Source organism: Osmia lignaria, chromosome 1, assembly GCF_051020975.1.
Source record: "Osmia lignaria lignaria isolate PbOS001 chromosome 1, iyOsmLign1, whole genome shotgun sequence".
NCBI classification, from domain to species: domain Eukaryota; kingdom Metazoa; phylum Arthropoda; class Insecta; order Hymenoptera; family Megachilidae; genus Osmia; species Osmia lignaria.
Genome location: NC_135032.1, coordinates 10,331,370 through 10,349,594, shown reverse-complemented (window position 1 = coordinate 10,349,594; position 18,225 = coordinate 10,331,370). Strand labels below are relative to the sequence as shown.

The 18,225-nt window shown below is 37.5% G+C and overlaps 2 protein-coding genes across 6 annotated transcripts in view; one reads left to right on the top strand and one right to left on the bottom strand.

Moving 5' to 3' along the window:
- The first annotated feature begins 1,898 nt into the window (after positions 1 to 1,898).
- LOC117606072 (uncharacterized) lies at positions 1,899 to 17,329 on the top strand. Of its 4 annotated transcripts, none has more exons than XM_034328079.2 (5): positions 1,899 to 3,228; positions 5,673 to 5,820; positions 9,811 to 9,893; positions 10,320 to 10,407; positions 13,524 to 17,329. In XM_034328079.2, exons 2-5 carry the CDS (start codon positions 5,744 to 5,746, stop codon positions 16,591 to 16,593), a joined length of 3,318 nt encoding a protein of 1,105 aa, XP_034183970.2. In that variant the 5' UTR covers positions 1,899 to 3,228; positions 5,673 to 5,743; the 3' UTR covers positions 16,594 to 17,329. The 4 variants fall into 4 exon arrangements, with proteins under 4 accessions (XP_034183970.2, XP_034183969.2, XP_034183972.2 ...); XM_034328078.2 differs by having other exon boundaries at positions 10,317 to 10,407; XM_034328081.2 differs by lacking the exons at positions 1,899 to 3,228; positions 5,673 to 5,820 and adding an exon at positions 7,280 to 7,526.
- Positions 17,299 to 18,225, bottom strand: part of LOC117606074 (uncharacterized) — a 22,048-nt gene continuing 21,121 nt past the window's right edge. The window contains exon 7 of one of the 2 annotated variants that reach the window (XM_034328083.2): positions 17,299 to 18,134. In XM_034328083.2, coding sequence (XP_034183974.2) covers positions 17,971 to 18,134 — 164 coding nt within the window. In that variant the 3' untranslated portion in view covers positions 17,299 to 17,970. The remainder of the gene's footprint in view (positions 18,135 to 18,225) is intronic. The other variant, XM_034328088.2, reaches the window with a different exon arrangement.

The window sequence follows — 18,225 nt, the reverse complement described above, 5'->3', positions numbered from 1 at the left end:
TCTGAGAAAATATTTTGTCCCAAATAAGAATTTCTTCAGTTTTTCAAATAACTATTTTACCTGCAAATAAAGAGAATCATGAATCGATGATTTCAACGCATGACTGTTTCCTTTCTTCGAAATTGTTAGCCCCGTTTTAGTATATTTATGGATTGCTGTGTAATTTTCTTTCAATTTAGCACCGACGTGTTCAATAAACTCTACGTCATACGTTTAACACGAATCACGGAAACATTTCATCGCGGAAATCGTTTACTTTTTGCTATTAATTTGTTCGTGTTCAAGCGTGACTATCCGCGCGATCATCTTATCAAGATCATGACGACAATCGCGCCGTGTTAAATAGTGCAGAAAGATCAATAAGCGTGAGATGAAATTCTATTAGAAGATAAATTTGATGACTTAATATGTTTGAAATATGTGATTCAATTAAGATTCAAGTTTCACTTGCCAATTTCTAATTCTATACGTTCGAAAGTTAATATTAGTTATTATACATTTGAAAGTTATTGCAATATACCTATAATCCAACGAGAATTCACGTGCTCGAAGCAGGTCCAACTCACAGTACACGAACCTCGACCGAAACGTTTGAAGAACTGAAAACAACTGAGCTCCGACCTTGCGTCGAGCGCGCGAATTTGTAAACATATCCTGACTCGTCACCGTTGGACGGGTTATAGATATTAAATAAAATATTCTTTTCTAAGTGCCATTTTCCCTAGGATACCATCTTTGCACTGTATAAAAAACAATATACAAATAATTCAATATCCAATTAAAATTGAATATTAATAACAAGATACATAAATATTAAATAAAAATTTGTTCGTTAGGTACCATTTTCCCTGGGGTGCCATTTTTGGCACTATACACAAAAGCTAATGTACAAATAATCTAATATATTTTTTATTATTTATTTACCCTCTGAATCTGTCAAAATGGTAAACGTTGAAAGTCCATTAACGCCCAAGTGTTAAACGAAAACGAACCGGACTCTTTTCCTTTTGTTTCCATCGAAGCCGTGTACCATTTCACCCGGCCAATTGTTGAACAGAAGAAACGAAACGTCCCTTCCGTCCAAAACGCTAGCCAACACCGGTCGACTTTGAATATCGACACGAATCTCCACTTTCGAGGAGCGGTACCATTATTCACGAGAATGGTGTTACCAGTTAAACGTGAGAATCGTGAGAACGAGATGAGTAAGGAGGATGAAACGCATAGTTAAATAAAAGAAGAAGAGGAAGAAGAAGAGGAAGAATAGAACCGGTAGGTAGAGGATCTCTGGTGCAACGACGAGGATATCACGACTACGAACAGCAAGGACACGAAGAGAGTAGCTTCCCAAGCGAAAGAAGGGATATCCGAGTCCCCACTATTAAATGGCTCGACTTCGACGCGGAAAGGAGAAGCTTCATCGGGGGCGGTGGAACACTATCCAGCCTCAGTGCAATTTCGACACTCGTCTAGTTATCAAGAATTGATTACTATTATCCTAGGTCCTCAAGAAACAGGACCTTCTTGACATTCCCTAGGAAAGTTACAGTGCTTCGAAGTGATGAAGAATCAAAGGGACCATCGAAGGACCCTGAAGAGACAAGAAGTTTCGTTTGCTGTTTAGGAGGCTGAGACCTGTGAGGTAATTAAAGAATATCAGAGTGAGTCGAGGAATAATTAAAGACTTTGAAATGGAAGGAAGAGATTGACATAAGAATTGAGGGATGACAAGAAGGGTTGGATAATTGAATAATTGTGATTGTTGAAAGATGTTTGATGGGTCATTGAGGAATGTTGAGGAAAAAGGAAGAAGTCTAAAGAAGGAGCAGAAGAATCAAAAGATTAGAGGATAAAATAGAAGTTTTATATTGAAAGATATTCTAAAGTTGAAGAGTTCATTATAGAAAAATATTATTTCTTTGTTGTTAATTAATTGCAAGGTTTTACGAGGGTTAATTAAGATACCAAGGATGAATAAATAATAATTTTACAAATAAAACAGCTGCCTGAAGAAATTTCAGATTTCTTCATCAGGATCAATCGAAGAAGAGATTATATCACTGAAAGTGTCAGTGAAGTCCTTATCAGGAAAACTTGACTCTCGTAAAACACCGAGGAAAAGGAGGCTTATTTTCCTTAAAAAGGAAAAGTAACTGACGAACAGACTGCTTTAAACTCTCATATGATATGAAAGTGTATTAAATACGAACATTAAAAGAACCAGTTTTCATAATCGGAGAACGAGTAGCAATTAAATTCTCAAAGATCAATGAGATCTGCAACCGGAAGGCGGATTAGAAGATTAATTTGTACATTGAAGAATTGAAAGTAAGAACTGACAGATCAATTTCTATCAAATTTATAAAAGGAAGGCACAGAAGGAACCAGAAATTCTGGAATGGTTAACATTGAACGAGTAGACGAAGAAAAGAACCATCAGGAAATTCTTCTAAAATAACAAACTTCCTCGAATTGAACATTTCCGGTGATATTACTGGAGCACGAACGAACATGCACAGTTTCTCTGATAACACGCAATGACACAAAACGCGTTCTTATTACCTTGTCAATTAGTATCACCGTCTCAGAAACGCATACGAATCGAACCGGAAGTTCCACACGCGAACACGAGAATAGGAAACAGGGTCACAAGTACAATCGATTAAATCGTCATTTGGAGAAATGATTTCGTTCGACAGGATGTCTATTCTGTTGTTGATGAATTTTCTGTTTGGTAAAAAGCTTAAAGAGATCGGTTCCGGAAGTTGTAGACGTTGAGGGAAGAGTAAAAGCGAAGAAGAAGTTTAAAACGGTGAAAGCAAAAAGAAGAAAGGAAGAATCGATCGTTTCAAAGTGATTTACGAGCCGTGAAACGAATTCTACGAATGTTAGAAGAGAACTTTTCAGTTGGAAACTTAGGAAGAATAAGAAGAGATTCTGGGAATGATTTGAGGAAGAAAAGTTGGAGAAGAGATTGGTTTTTATGGAAAAGAGAAAAATACATGTTTGATTATTAACTGAAGATAAGTTGTTTTTCTTTTTTGAAAAAGTTGATTCTTGAAACGTTTATTAAAGCATAATGAAGAAACATTTGTTTTGTGAGGAAGAAATATTATAGAAAGACTGTTGAGATATTTGTATGAAGAATATCCTGTCTTTTGAAGGGAAAAAAGAAAAGAAGAATATACTGAAGAAACTTCTGTACAGAAGAAGCGAAAACTTTTAAAGGTAAGAGAAATTTTTAAGAATAATAAGAAAACTAAATTATCTAATTTTTATTAAAACTAATTCAAAAACGATTGACATTTAGAGAAAAGAAAATTTAAAAGTTTCTATTTCTAGAAACTCGGCCTAGTTGCATCAAATTATAATAAACATTTCTTCTTTCCTTTCAAGCGAAGGAACAGGATCGAAATCAAATGTACCAGAGCACTTTGAGTATAGTGCTTCATAAAATAAAGTGAACGATCAGCATTTATTGAAACAGATATTACCAAAGCTGTAAAAATATGAAAACCTGCATCGATAGTGCAGAACGTGGGTAGAGGCACCTAGTTTTATTCGACACAAATGTATAAAATGTCGAATAGAAAGGCTATGGAATAAGAAATTCTAAATTTCACTTATTTATCGTCTTCAGAAGAAAGGAACAAGTCTTCGTAAAATTGCAAACCAAAATCAATTGAAGAAACGTTCAGCAATTCAATCCACCCATAATTGTAATTATAAATCTAAAATTTCCTTATAAAGATTCGTTGTTTAAATTTGAAATTCCTTTTCACCGAAAAAATTCAAAGAAGAATAGCCGAACCTTCATTTGTCTTAAAGAAAAAAAGAATTCTAAAGAGTTCTGCACTCACCATCAACTTTCACATGAATTTTTTTTTTTTTTATTCTTCTTTTGTCACCATTAACGAGTTAGCTTTCTGATTAAAGAAGAAACATAAAAAAAGTAGAATTAATATAAATCATACATCCAAAAAAAGAAAAAAATATGTTGACACAGATATCACAATTGACAGGTGAAACTCAATCATCTTCATAATTGATTCCACGTATTTAATCACTGTGGATGCATCAGTTTAATGATTGCTTTTATTACGCATGAAATTAGATACGTGCTCTTCAAAGGAATCATGGCAAATCAAATCAAAATTTCACGGAAGAAATCCTTCTAGTGTATAGAAGATGTTTACAAACACTTTTTTTTTCTCCTACACATGATATAATTAATGACGATGTAATTAACACGCACTTTCGTGTGCTGATATAATGATTTACTCGTTCGTTAACACTGGCTGCCCGGTCATTTACCAACCAGTATTCATCCTATCGTTGAACATCATCTCTTCGTTGAACGAATTTTAAATGATAATTTAACAAGACACACAAGAATTTTTCAATTAAAAATTGAAATTTTAGCAAATTTCAATGCTGTGCAAATTAATTTTATTAAGAAAATTAAGTGTTGAATGAACCCGCAAAGAAGAGATTGAGTAACACAAACAAGTGTGCACGTGTAGTATTCACACTTTTTTTCGTGTAGTTAATTATCACTATGAAGTTAATTAGTATCATTCCACCAAGTCAATGCCACTTTTTCCTTCTTCGGTGTTGACGCTGCTCGCTTCCTTGAGAACTTTCGTTCTCTTCCCGATCGATGACCCTCAGGTTCATTGGTTCTTCGTTTACTTTGCCATATTCTTGTGAAACTCTCTGTTTGCAATCGAAATAGCTAATTTCCGTTTAAATTTTTAAATGAAAAATCAAATATGCAATTTCTTTTAAAAAAGTGAAGATGACCTTGAAATCTCTTCCACTTCATCAACTTTAAAAAATATTATTTTCTATTTATTTTGTAATATTATTATAAATAATAAAACTGGCGATAAGGTCACCTATAGTTTTCTTCTAGATCAATTACTGAAGTGAAACCCTATGTGGTACCATTTTCCAAGAACCTCTCTTCATTAATTTCACGTTCCACGTTTTCTTCATCAATTCGTTGCGCTTTAATTGCAAGCAATCTTGACTGGATATCAAAACAACCGATCAAACATGTTAAAGCCCGGATGTGTGCTCTTTATTCGATTTTCTTCAGCAATTTTTTCAGCCTCCAGCTGATGTTGAGGTTTTTAATTAACCGCGTATCACGCTTCCAGCTGATCTGGTTTCCTTGCGATGTTTAAACGAGTCTAATGTTCAACATGCAAGGCGATTACCAATTTATAAATCGACGAATGTTTCAATCGATAACGGTGCTCGTCACGGAAGCAACTCCCGTTGAACGATAAACGGATGTTGCTTAGTAATTACATATTCATTATGCCACGATGATGCAACTTGGGAGATTGCAAATTGGTCAGTGAACAAAGTCAGCAATCGTTGTTTTCGTTTCTGAAGGAATAGAAAATTAAATTCTCTTCTTCTCAGAGAAGTGTTGATCATTTTGGAAGAAAATAAAATTCCCTTCTTCTACACTTCTCAATTGAAAATTTGATTAATTTCAATAATAACGTATTAATAATTGAATAAGTACAGTATGGAAAACGTGTTTGATTTCCAAAAGTCGTTTATCTTCCGCAAGAACATCAAGAAGAAATTTTCTTCAACAGATTGAGAAGAATAGATGAAGCATTAATCAACGGTGTAACCCTTTTTCCTTTTTTCAGTTGCGTGGTACACACGTCGAAACTGTTTCGACGACATTAACGTCGACAGGCGTCGCGTCGTTTGGCAGCAGATGGGAAAGGTATCTATGGCCGTAAGAAGTGCCGCTATGTCCTACATAGAACTATGGCTGGCCACGATTCTGGGACGGTAAGCACGTTCTCCTATTATACATATATCGTACACCTTCCGGGAGGAGGTCCCTGAGAATTGACTTTTTTCACCCTTGCATACACTGTCAGCCATGTATGTCTAACGTCCTTCTCTTCTTACCTCTTATCCCACTAACATTCTCGCCATTCTATACTTTGAACTCTTTCCTTACATCGTTAATTCATCTAATTATACTCTGAATTGGTATTCATCCAGCTACTTACTTCCATTTCTTCTCTTCAATTTTATTAATTAATTTGCTTTAAAAAAGTGCAGCTACTACGTAAAGGCACATTACGTTTTAACCACGAGTTTTTCCTTCGACGACAATTTGCGTATTCATTGGTACCGGAAATGGCTCTCCGCGGGCGTTTACTGCGACAACCTCGTCTCGATTCAACGATTCCCATGCAGAACAAGTTTCTCCTCAATTCTCAGTCAACTCGCCAAGTGAAATTGCACTGATATTAACAAAAATGGTACATTTCATGTAGATAATTATTTTGCGTTTCTAAAACGTCTCGGTTGTTGTTGTATTCTATTTCTTGAAAGCTAGACGAAGAATTATTCAAGTGTAAGAATGTTTACAAGTATACAAGGCTTTGGAGTTTTCTTTGTCACGAATTATGAAATTCAGAGGAGAAAATTAATTTCCTGATGTATTGAATTAAAATACCTCGAGGTACTGTTATGCGTGCCTAAAGAACGATTTACTCATTTCATGTTTCGTTGTGTATATAATTTAAGCTGTTACTGTGGCTTTGGTTTAAAGAAGAGTACGGTATTTGATGTTCCATAAGTTAGATACGATCTTCTTGCCATTTTTCAGATGTTTTTTTAAGAAGTGGGTCACATATCTTAGACGTGAAATGTTAAAAATATTACTTGGAAGAGGGTACATATTTAGTATCTTTAGACAGTCTCATTAGTTCTAATTTTTATTAGGAAACTTTTCTAGGAAGGTATTTCTCTTCTCTTATATAGAAAATTATTATGCTAATAGTTGCATTAATATGAATTTTTAATAAATTAATATATTAGTATTGATATGGTAGTAATACCATTCCAATATTCAATATTCAATACCCAATACCCAAAATCCCAAGTACCCAACACCAATACCAATATCCAGCCCCTCTGCGACTGCTTTTTCGTGGAACCGTGTATTTCCGTCAACGAATCTCGGTCATAATTTTTATTTCACCCGATTACGTCACCGAGGTATTCCATCAATCCCATCCTGGTGTCCCAGGACGTTCAGATTCACCCAGTTCCCGAGGTGATCGGCCAAGGTAGTCACGAACACGCTTTAGCATACCGCCACGGCCAAGGTTATTCAACCCGAGCAGAATCTCGTTCGTAAGCAACGGAGTAACGGGTTCCCGATGACTCGTGGATGGAGGCGCCTCTCCACCTTGGTGGATTTTACCTGGTGGCCGGCTGCGTGCACGCGGCTAGCCTTCTTCAACCTTCTCCTCGAGGATTCAGTCAGCCGTGCACCATTGTCGAAAGATCGTCCACTACGACGACACATCTAGCTTCTCTTTTCGTCTTCCTCTTCGTCGTAGAGATTTTCGTGTTCCTTACACCGTGATACGTGATTATATTTTATTTTTATTTCTATTTTTTTTTGTGTTGTTTTCTATTTGATCGCGTGTGACTGGTGATTAAATGCGGCTTCCAGAAGGTGTTTAAAAGCTCAGGTAAGAGCCGTTCTTTATCTGGATTAAATTCTTAGGAGATCGAGAAAGTTGAACACTTCTTTTGGGTTGTTCGAGAAATTAGTTTAGGAACCGAAGAAATAATGTTTCTCGGTGATTCTGTTAATGTGATTTTCTGCTATGTGTTGTTATAATTGGTAGATTTTTTGCGATAAAGGGTTAATTCCTCTGTCAATTTTCATTTATTTCTTCATTTCTTCAATCTTCATTTTCTTTCTTCGATTGTTTTCTCGTTCAAACGAGTACAAAGATTTGGCTAAATCGAACTAGAAGATTCAGGAAGCTGAAAGACAGGTGACCTGGAAATGCAATAGTCCAAAAACCACCACTGTCAACGCTACTTTGATACGCTGAAAACGGTCCATCAGAAGAAGCTAGCGTGACAGGCGAAACATGATTGTGACGAGCGATTGTTCGAACGGCCGGTGTTTCTTGTTATTCGGGACACATATTAAATATGCTCTAACGGTACGTTAACTGTAATAGGCAGATATACATGGGAGTAGAACTCGGAGGCATAATTTCAAGATGTCTTCTGACACAGTTGTTATCTTCGTACCATGGGTCAATTTCCATATGGAAATCTCTAGGATTTATATGGCTATTGTTAATTGCCAAGTAATTATCTAGCAATTAGATATCATTCAGACTGCAACATCAAATTACAAACGTTTTCATCTTCCAATTTCCAATTTCCAACTTCCACCTTCCAGCTTTCAACTCACAGTTTTGCAATTTCCAAATTCCAGCCCCCAATTTTCAATTTCCATTTGCAATTTTTCAATTTACAAACTTCAATTTAATACTATCAGCCACTTATCAATTTCGCGACAAATTAAAGTACGCTCTAACGGTGCGTTAACTACGATAGTCAGAAATACGAGTATCACGGTGCAGCCGGTGTGCATTCACATGCAAACGAGTGGCTAAGGAAAGACCGATTACCAATGATACCGTTACTGGACATCAATATAAACGAAACAGAAAAATGCAACGGTAAAAAAAAATCATGATTTTATGATGCTCTGTAAAAACAGATTGCAATTAAATTGGAATGTCAGTGAGTTTCGACGTTCGTTTTACGCGGGAAACATTTTATCTCTGCATCGCTCGGCGCATCTTGCTGATAACTTGAATATCGACTTCTCGGTGGTTAGAATGTTTCAAACTCTTTGAATGTAGTATTTAAATTAAGATTATCTTTCAATTGAATGTGATCTTTTACAATGTCGATACGCATTCCACAGTTAGGTATTTGAGTTTGCTATTTTTGGTGCTTGAAATGAATGAAGTATTTTAATAATGCATGAATCCAATTAAAACTTAGAAACTTTAATTGTATTTTATCTTCAATTAGAGAAGAGGAAAATAAAATTTCACATTAAATAATTAATAATAATAAATTTGATATAATCACACCATTTTAGATCGTGTGTAGAGTTTCGCGCCATAAAATGATCGCAAAATATCTAATTTCTATTCGACCGGCATCGTACACCGAACAATCGATCCATGAGGATCGAATACGAACGATCGCCTCGATCGAGACCTTGGATACGCAAATCGGCGATAAAACATTCGTCGCGTGTTGCACTTGAAAACGATCTAGCCACCTTACGTCATTCTTTTATGATTTATTTTCTGTTATATGTTAATTTTGCATTACTTCATGCTGATCATCTATTAATATGTCAGTAGCGAATATATTTTTATTTGAAAAGAAAGTCTCAATGAGTATGCAAATGAACATTGTCCTTTGTATGCAAGAATTGTATTTAAACGTACCTGCAACCATCTCTTACGAACTTGATTCATTCGAAGGTCGAGATCGTTCTGTTTTTTGCGAAAAGGCTGACCAGTTTGCTGGTTCACTGCTCTGTCATTCCATTCTTGATCTAAGTCGTCGATCGAGATCAGGTTCGGATCACTGGGTCGAGGAGAAACGTGATTCTCGATCTTTTTTCATGGTTCGTGGTTTGTTCTTTACCACGTGGATTGCTTGGTGATTTATGACATTGTAAACATTCAAATTTTGATGCTATCGAGGTTCTAAGTTTCCAAATTCCTAAGTTCTTAAGTTTCCAAATTCCTAAGTTTCCATTTTTCCAAATTTTGAAATTTTGAAATTATCAAGCATCCCCCTTCCCAATTTCCGAATACTTAGGCTTCGAAATTTCCAAATGTTAATCCACCTTATAAATCTATATGAAAACTTTACCAATTTAATTGCACAAAGTATAAATTGCTCTTTTATTTTTTGTTTCAGTGGAAAAATGCGGATGAAGATATTGAAAGTAGTGGTGGTCCTGCTCCTGTCAGGATCAGGAGATGCCAGGCCACAGAGAACCGGTAAGATTTGCAATTTTTTGCAAATATGAATGTTAGATAAACGGTCAAAAGGAAGCATTTATTGAGGAAATCGTTGAAATGTTGTCACGCACAAAAAAGTGGAAAGGAAAAGGGCGGTTCTTCTCTTGCAAATTAGATGCTTCGATCGTCGAATAATCGTAGCAACTGTATTTATACTGTTGCAAATCAGTTAATGAGAGCTTTGTCGATTTCCGTGAAAGTTTCGATGAGTAGGAAAACCTGTTTCTAATTAAGCGAAGCGTTCTGCGATTATTTAAATTATTCGCTTTTGATAAACGACCATGTTATGATACGATGAATTTTATAATGATTTTAGTTTTAGAATTTCTTTTGATTTCTTTTGAATTTCTTTCTAGTTTTAAAATGTTCAAAGAAATTACTTAAGATCTTAATTTGTTTCAGAAGAATTCGTTCCAGCAGGGAGAACGAAATCAAACCTCGAAGAATGGAGACCCCGATCCAGCATCTCGAAAAGCATTCAAGAAGATAGCAGGTATACGTGGAATTCCGGAAGTAGTAGATTTCCATACACTAATTACTATCACTCTACTATCAATCCCCTTACCGATCTTAATATCAGGGTAAATGTAAACGAACAGAGGAAATCGAGCAATTTCCGGAATTCACAAAAATCTATCAGAAATAAAGATCCATTAATTAGAATTTCCAAAAATTCTCATAACTTTGTTCAAATATTAACAAATAACATAACAAAATTAAAAGAGCCTGAAATTCCTCATCAACGTGTCTCAACCACTTCAAACGAACAAATTGATGAAAATAATAATAAAAATAGATTGTTTTATAAAATTCCAAGATTCAGGAATTCCAATCAAAATCAAGGGAAAAATCCTCTGTTGAATTCGAGAATCAAGGAACCATCGTCCATGACCACTTCCTTCAACGATTTCCGCAATTCGAATGACAAAATTCCGACAAGGTCGAGCGAGGTTGTGAATAATTCAGGGTCAACCTTGGGCCACAATTCGAGAACCGAATTCTCAGATCAAAGGCAAGAATTTTCGCCGAATTTCGACAGAAATTCCAAGGTCGAGTCGACTACTTTGTTCGATCACGTCGCGGCCATTAAAAAGATCACCGGTACACTGACTCGTGAAAACCCTCAGAATAATAACAATCGTTTGATCACCACCCTTGGAAACGCTTCGAATCGTCATTGGAACTCGAAGAATTCAAATATAACAAAACATCGACGACCATCGAACAAAAAGAATCAAAATAAAATAATTAGAGATAGAAATAATTCTTCAACTTCCAATGCGCACCTGAAGAACTGGCCCAATGGAGCCATTCAAAACGCAGAAGATTTTCATAATTACGACACTTACACATCTCTGGATGATGATTTGAAACCTGAAGAGAGCATAGAGAGACCAGTACCGAGTCCTCATCTTCAGGAAATCGTTCACTGGTTGAAGATCCCTGCCTTCATGTCCAATGGTAGCCATATCGTTGAAAGTGATCAAAATGGACCGATTAGCGTTGCATTTGATCCAGTCTATCAGAATCTAGAACCGAATAGACCTTCTAAACCTGGTGAGGTTCACACCCTGAAGCCTAGTTTCGTTTACCCTGTTTACTTCCAGCCTGCTTACACGACGGAGAAGACGATGCTGAAGAACAAGACCGTTCAGAATCTTCAGACCCAGGTGTCTCAGAACACTGTGGTCCATTTGATAAACACGGACTCCAGGAAGCCAAACAGGACAAAGGTACCTGGAGGTCCTAGCAGACCAGTTTATTCTTCAGCATCTAATTCCTATCTTCCTTCTTCGTCTACCTCGAAGCCAGGTCCCAATGTCCACATAGGGTTCACTTCCTATGAAGAAAACAAGATCCCTGATCAACAGAGACCCCAGACACCCATGGTCACTTACGACCACAGGTGTCCCACCATCCTCATCAACTCTTACACTAGAATCAATAATACGATCCAAAGTAAAGAAGGTTGCACGGATTTGAACATCATCATCAACTCCCAAGTGTTCAATACGAATACGTACAAAACCACTTCATCGCCTCTCACTGATTCGTCGAGTAATAATTATCAGAGTGATCCTAATTATCGTCCAGTACCTGTGTACCGACCTGCTTCTTCTCAGAATGATTATTATAATCCTCCGAAGGGTCCACAGGATCAGATTCCTCAGGAAGTGGAGATTATCCAAGACACTCAGATCAGCATCACAAATCCAGCTGCTGGGAATGATGTATCACTTCCAGTCGAGGCTTCCCTTGCAGAAAACGAAGCTAGCGTAGGTTCTCCAGCAGCTGGAGGTTCAGAAGTCGGTCAGACAGGAGATTCTTCAGGTGGTAATTCCTTGGTTAGACCAGCAACAGCTCCGAATGTTGCTGGTTCAGCTTCTTCTAATCCATCCCCATCTCCTCCGGCTGGATTAGCTGTAGGCTCTTCACCTTCGACCTCTTTGTCCAATGATGACGAGGAAGATGATTATGATCTTACGCCTAGCGGTATCATGGAGTCTATAGCTTCTGTTTTCACCTACTTCACGTTCGTTAATCCCTTGCATTACGGTTTCTTCAGCATAGCCGCTGCACCTTTCACTGCTATGGCAGCTGGTGTCCTGGGTATAGCTACCTTTATTTACCCTTGGTTATTCCCCAGCTCCTTTGGTTTTAGGTCTAATAACGACGTGGTGGATAGTCTTTGGACGAATCTTGAAGAGGTGGTCAAACAGTCGATGCATAAATATGGGGGGTTGAACGAGTGGAAGAGCAAGAGGAAGAAGAGAAAGAGATGAAGATTATGATGTTCTTTATCTTCCTCTTCCTCTTGGGTGGATGGTGGTTGTTGGAATTCTGAGAAAAGTACAAGTGGTTGAGGGAAATGATACGGGTGGAATCTACGGGGTGATTCAATTTTGGTGACATTTTTATTCTTCATGAATTTCAACCCCTTAGAAGTTGAATGGTTCATGAAGAACTTCCTTTAAATTCTAAGACAATTTTTGAACACCATTACTGAAGCTCTCTGTATATATACATATATTTTTTATTAGATTAGAACTTAAAATTTTAAGATTCTATTTATTTTATTTATTATTTGAAAGGTAAGGGGGTATATAGTAGAGAATATAGTTTCTAGATGATAAATAATCTTAACCTCGCCAGCAGTAGCTTTAATAATAATACTAGTAAGTATAAACTGATTAATTTAGCAGAGACAGAAGAACAGTATTACGAATCCACGTTGTAACATTAATATTTATAAGATAATTAAACTATTTCATGCCGTGAATCTTAAGATAATCTTAGGGCATTAATAGCGTTTGTGCCAATAAATTGTAATTGAAATAAACCATTCAAACGAACAAATTTGTATTTTCTTTTATTGTTATATTAGTTTATTATCATATTAGAATAGATTCGTTCCCCTCTTCCCAACCATCCCAAAAGTGTCCTATATAATTAAAAAAAATAATCAATATCCGAGTATGTTCAAATTTTGACATACGTACAAAGGTAAGGACTAATTGTCAAAATTCACCCATAGTTTAAATTCTAATTTCAACTAAACTTGCAAGATTTTTCAAATAATGACGATTAAAATGGTGAATTTTCTTTCAGTTCGCAAGTGAACGGCACGCATCGCCATCTCAAAGACCTGCAGAACATCGACCAATCATTAAGAACAATGGCTACTCAGTTGCTGAACGTGACCAACTCTGAAGAGCCAGCCAAGGTTCTCGACAACACCATCAAGAAACCCATCAATCAGAAACCAACTGATGGAGCTGCAAAAGAAGTGATTCCATCCACTAACGTCCAGTCAACGAACATTGGATTCGGTAGACCCATCAACTCAAAGTTTGGCTATTTCGAATCCAGTCACCCTGGTCAGGCGATGGCCATGACCGAAGAGGAATTAGAACGAGAGATGAGTTCAACACGTCTGATGGTTGCCCATAAGAACTACCCAACGACCACGGGTGGAATATCAACGTGGATCCTGCTGAATCCTCCGTCCACCACAGTGAAACCCACAGAGGTGGACAAGAAGACGAAGCAGCCGTTCGAGAATGAAGTACGAGTTGTTGAGAAGCCAACAACCGTGATGGAGAGAGTGGAGACCACAGAAAGGGTGACAGACAAGTCAACGTTACCTGTCATCACCACTTTGGTCATGGATGAACCTTCCACCACAAAGAAGTCTATCTCTGTAACCACGAAGAAGACTCTAGAGACGAAGCCAGAGAAGATTCACAGTCAACAGAAGGAAGAATCTCTTCAGAACACCACCTCCAAGGTTCCTCAGACTACAATGAGTAATTTGGAGGGGAAGGAAGTTGTCACTACTACGACTAAGAAGATTCAGCATGTAAGGACAACGCCCAAACCCAAGATTGCTACCATGAAGACCACTGTGCTGTCGAAGCCTTCGGGTCCAAAGACGTCTAGGCCTAACCAGCAGGCCAGACCAAAGCCTCCGAACAGGAGGACCACCACTGTGAAGCCAGAGATCACGAAGACTGATAACTCGACTACTGGGAAGATCGAGAAGGTTACCTTCAGGCCCATCCAAATGATCACTATCCCGAAGACCAAAGTGGAGAGCACTGAGAAGCCAATGTTCGTCACCAAGATCAAAGCCTCGGTGCTGATGGACACCCAGAAGACCACCACTGCGTCTTCGATGTCTTCCACGACTAGTTTGGATGTAACTGCTACCTCGAAGACCGCCGCGCCCAGTGTGGAGCTCGTCGAGGTAACAGTGAAGCCTAAACCAGGTGGTACCAAGGTGAACAATGTGTTAAAGGTGCAGCTGAAGAAACCTCCTGTGGAGGAGACGACGAAGTTCGAGGTGCAACCTGTCAAGGTCAATACACCTGTGTTGAAGATCGAGAAGGTAGATAAACAGGACACGAAGGAAGAGATTAAGAATGATAGTCTGGATAATACCAGGATAGACTTGATGAAGTTTGATTTCAATCCTGAGTTGACGAAGATCAACACGGACATTGAAAGCACCTCTTCGTCGTCTACGACCACGACAACTTCGACGACCACTTCGACCACCAAGAGACCTAGGAATAATTCGAAGAGGAAGAAGAACAAGGTTAGACGACGTAAGCCATCCACTCCTGCTACTTCCACGACCACAGTCTCTTCAACAACTTTAGTATCAACGGAGAATGACTTAATACTCGAAGACTCAGTTGCTGAAAATGGAATCCAGGAGTCCAAGATCGCCCCAGAGACCAAGGTATCTACTAACTCCACAAAGACGAAGAAGAAACCACCTTCTCCAGCCTTTGGCATGCAGATATACAATTTCTTGAGTCGCGAAGTGATGCCCAGCTTCGGTGTGATGTCTCTGGTGGGACTTGGCCTAGGTTTAGCCTCCTACTTCCTCTATCCCTTCGGAGGGACCATTGCCAGAAGAAACTACGAAGTCGAGCCAAAATATAAATACAATTTTGACGAGTATGGGGGAAACTATGGGCAAAGTGAAGAGGAGGTTCTGGCTAAGGTTCTTCAAGGCATGACACCCGAAGACAATAAGTATCCTGGCTCCAAGGACTACGACAATAATTACTATCGGTACCAACAGTACGACACTGGTTATGATCCTCAGACGACTAAGAAGAACGACCAGAGACACCCATCTTCATCTCCAGTTTATAGACCAGAGAATTCAGCTTCCATCTTGAAGTACAGAAACACCGATTACAGATACTCAGAGCTACAAAGTACTCCAGTTTATTATGAAAGACCTAAGCCAGCAGAGTACGTTTCTGACCCAGCCAATCGCCAGTTCGTTGTTGGAAATGTCCCTAAGGAGTATCCACCTTACAACGAGAAACACCCAGCCCAATCCACTTCAGGGCCCTTAGCCAACAGCTACGAGCCCACTGAGAGTAGCCAGCTGGTGTTCGATCACGATTCAGTACAGAATTTTAATTTCCCAATGAACCCCGTTCAGAATTACGGCCAGATTCAGACAGCCAAGCCTGAAGATACGTACGAAGAGGTGGAGATCACCCCCACTGCTGTGGCTGTCGAACATGGACCCAGATCCTTGAAGATCAAACGTTCTCCGATGGATATACTCTCGATGGGTCGTTTCAGGAGGAAGAGGGACACCGTGATTCAAGTGATTCCTTCGAAAAGGGAACTGGAAGAGGAAGAGAAGGAAGAGGATCTGAGTAACGAGATCTTCAACATCATCGATTCTGCTTTACCTGAAGAGAAGGATGATCAAACGGGTAAGAAGAAGAAGAAAGACAGCGAGCAGTTGGAGGACTTTGATACTCAAAGAAGAAATGAGAAAAATGAAGAGAGAGAGTCTACCACGAAGAGTCAGACTCTGGAGACCAGTACCATGAATGCAGACACTTCTACGGTTTCTTCAACAATTAAAGAAGATGTCGAATCTTCCACTTCGTCGACGACGAGCACAGAGGTTAATTCTGAAGATAACGTGACGAGTTCTAAGACGACTGAACAGAGCAATGTTGACACAATCGATCTGACCACGACGAAGCCACCCGAGCAGAACGGTTTCACTCTCTTCAACTTCGTGAAGAAGGTCGCTGAGATCAAGTTCAGACTTGGTTTGACGTTACTTAAACACGCCAGCGAGAGTTTCGCTAGATATCTCGGCCACGTGCAGAAGAGGATCAACGGGGAAGAGTGAAGAGGTTCCTGTAAGGAACCTAACAATGGACTGAAGCGACGGCTGCTTCGATCGTTACAATAGGTCGTCGCGACGCTTCTATTGAAGCTGAATATCGTGTCTTCGCGTCTTTCAAGAATTTTCAAAGGAATAATTTTTCTCATTGGAAGACTGTTTTAGAGAGATGGCGGTCTGGTCTTGAATACCTGAAATACCTTCCTTGTTTTTGATATTGCTGAAGGATATCTCTTCTTTTTAGGATACCTTTTATTATTCTTTTGAAATTGTTCAAAGAAATATGGTCGATGATTTCTTGGCAAATTTTTAAAATATGAAGAATTGTAAAGATTTCTTCTTTCCAAAAATAACGAAGATATTTTAGCTTTTAGACTCAGACGACTCTCTTAATATTATAATACTCGAATTAACAAGAATACTCTTCACATTTTTCAGACTTGCAATTTTCTAATTTGCAACATTTGCAATTTAACTATAATTTTCTATGTAAAATTGTATTACAAATTATTCAAGACAAAATGATTGGAAATTTTAATGTAAACGTTAGAAAAATAGGATTTTTCAAAGAGGGAAGAAAGGTTTTGGAGAACTTCCGACGAAAAATTCTATTTTCTTATTTATTTTCAACGTAACTCCTTTGAATTCTCGAATATCCTTCGTTGATACTTATGCTTTTATTTAAGTATTTAAGCGAACGAACGAAATGTAAAGTATATTATAAATAAACGTATAAATAAATAAATAAATAAATAGTAGATTATTATCATAATACCCTGACATATATGTAAATATATGCGTGATAAAAATTCAATGAAAATTAATATCTGATGTTTTAATCCCTATAGGAAGACGTTTGTTGGATAAATTAAAAATTATTGCTAATTATACAATATACGAGATAGCAGGTTCTTTTTCTTATGATAAAATTGCAAGTATTAATTTATAAACAAAGAGCAATGAACATGTGTATTTTAATTTGTTATTGATTAATTAATGAATCACTGATAATAATCACGAGTGTGGCAATAATTGCATTGTCTTCAGTGATAATTTCTTTTGTTTGTTATTTTGCAATAGAAATGTGTTTCCCAGACACACTATAATAGAAAATAATAATAAATGTTATCTATGAACTTACATTATAAATTCATTTTTAATATATAATTTTTGCTGCTTCAATTTCAAGTTCATTACTCGAAGTTTCAATAAAATAATTCAACTAACTTCTACGAATGGAAAAAGTAATTAAAATTGATACTTATTTTTTATACAATTACACCCAGCACTAAATAAGATTTTCAGTGTTCCTCTAAATTCTCTTCGATCATCCACCTTATTCTCACGAATTATCAAAGACTTTCTCTTTCAACATTAATTCCTCTACCTAAGCCTTGTTTCGCGGGCTACACGTTGATTCGTGGGATCATGAATATTCATTACTGAATTATCATAATTGAGTAATCTTGATTGAGGAGCTTTTATGTCCCTCTTTCGACGGCCGAGAATCATTGGTATCATCATCGCCATAGTTGCCGGTAATATTCCTATAATAATAAATATAAATCTCTTTCAATATAATTAGCGTCTCTCTCTTAAAATCGCTGGGTCAGTTCTGATTCATGGTCTATTAAATTT

What these genes read in the sequence shown, in the direction of transcription:
- LOC117606072 (XM_034328078.2), top strand. Translation starts at nt 5,744, where the DNA reads ATGGGAAAGGTATCTATGGCCGTAAGAAGTGCCGCTATGTCCTACATA. An exon ending in CTGGCCACGATTCTGGGACG is followed by an intron (nt 5,821 to 9,810) that starts GTAAGCACGTTC and finishes TTTTTGTTTCAG; the next exon opens with TGGAAAAATGCGGATGAAGA. An exon ending in TGCCAGGCCACAGAGAACCG is followed by an intron (nt 9,894 to 10,316) that starts GTAAGATTTGCA and finishes AATTTGTTTCAG; the next exon opens with AAGAATTCGTTCCAGCAGGG.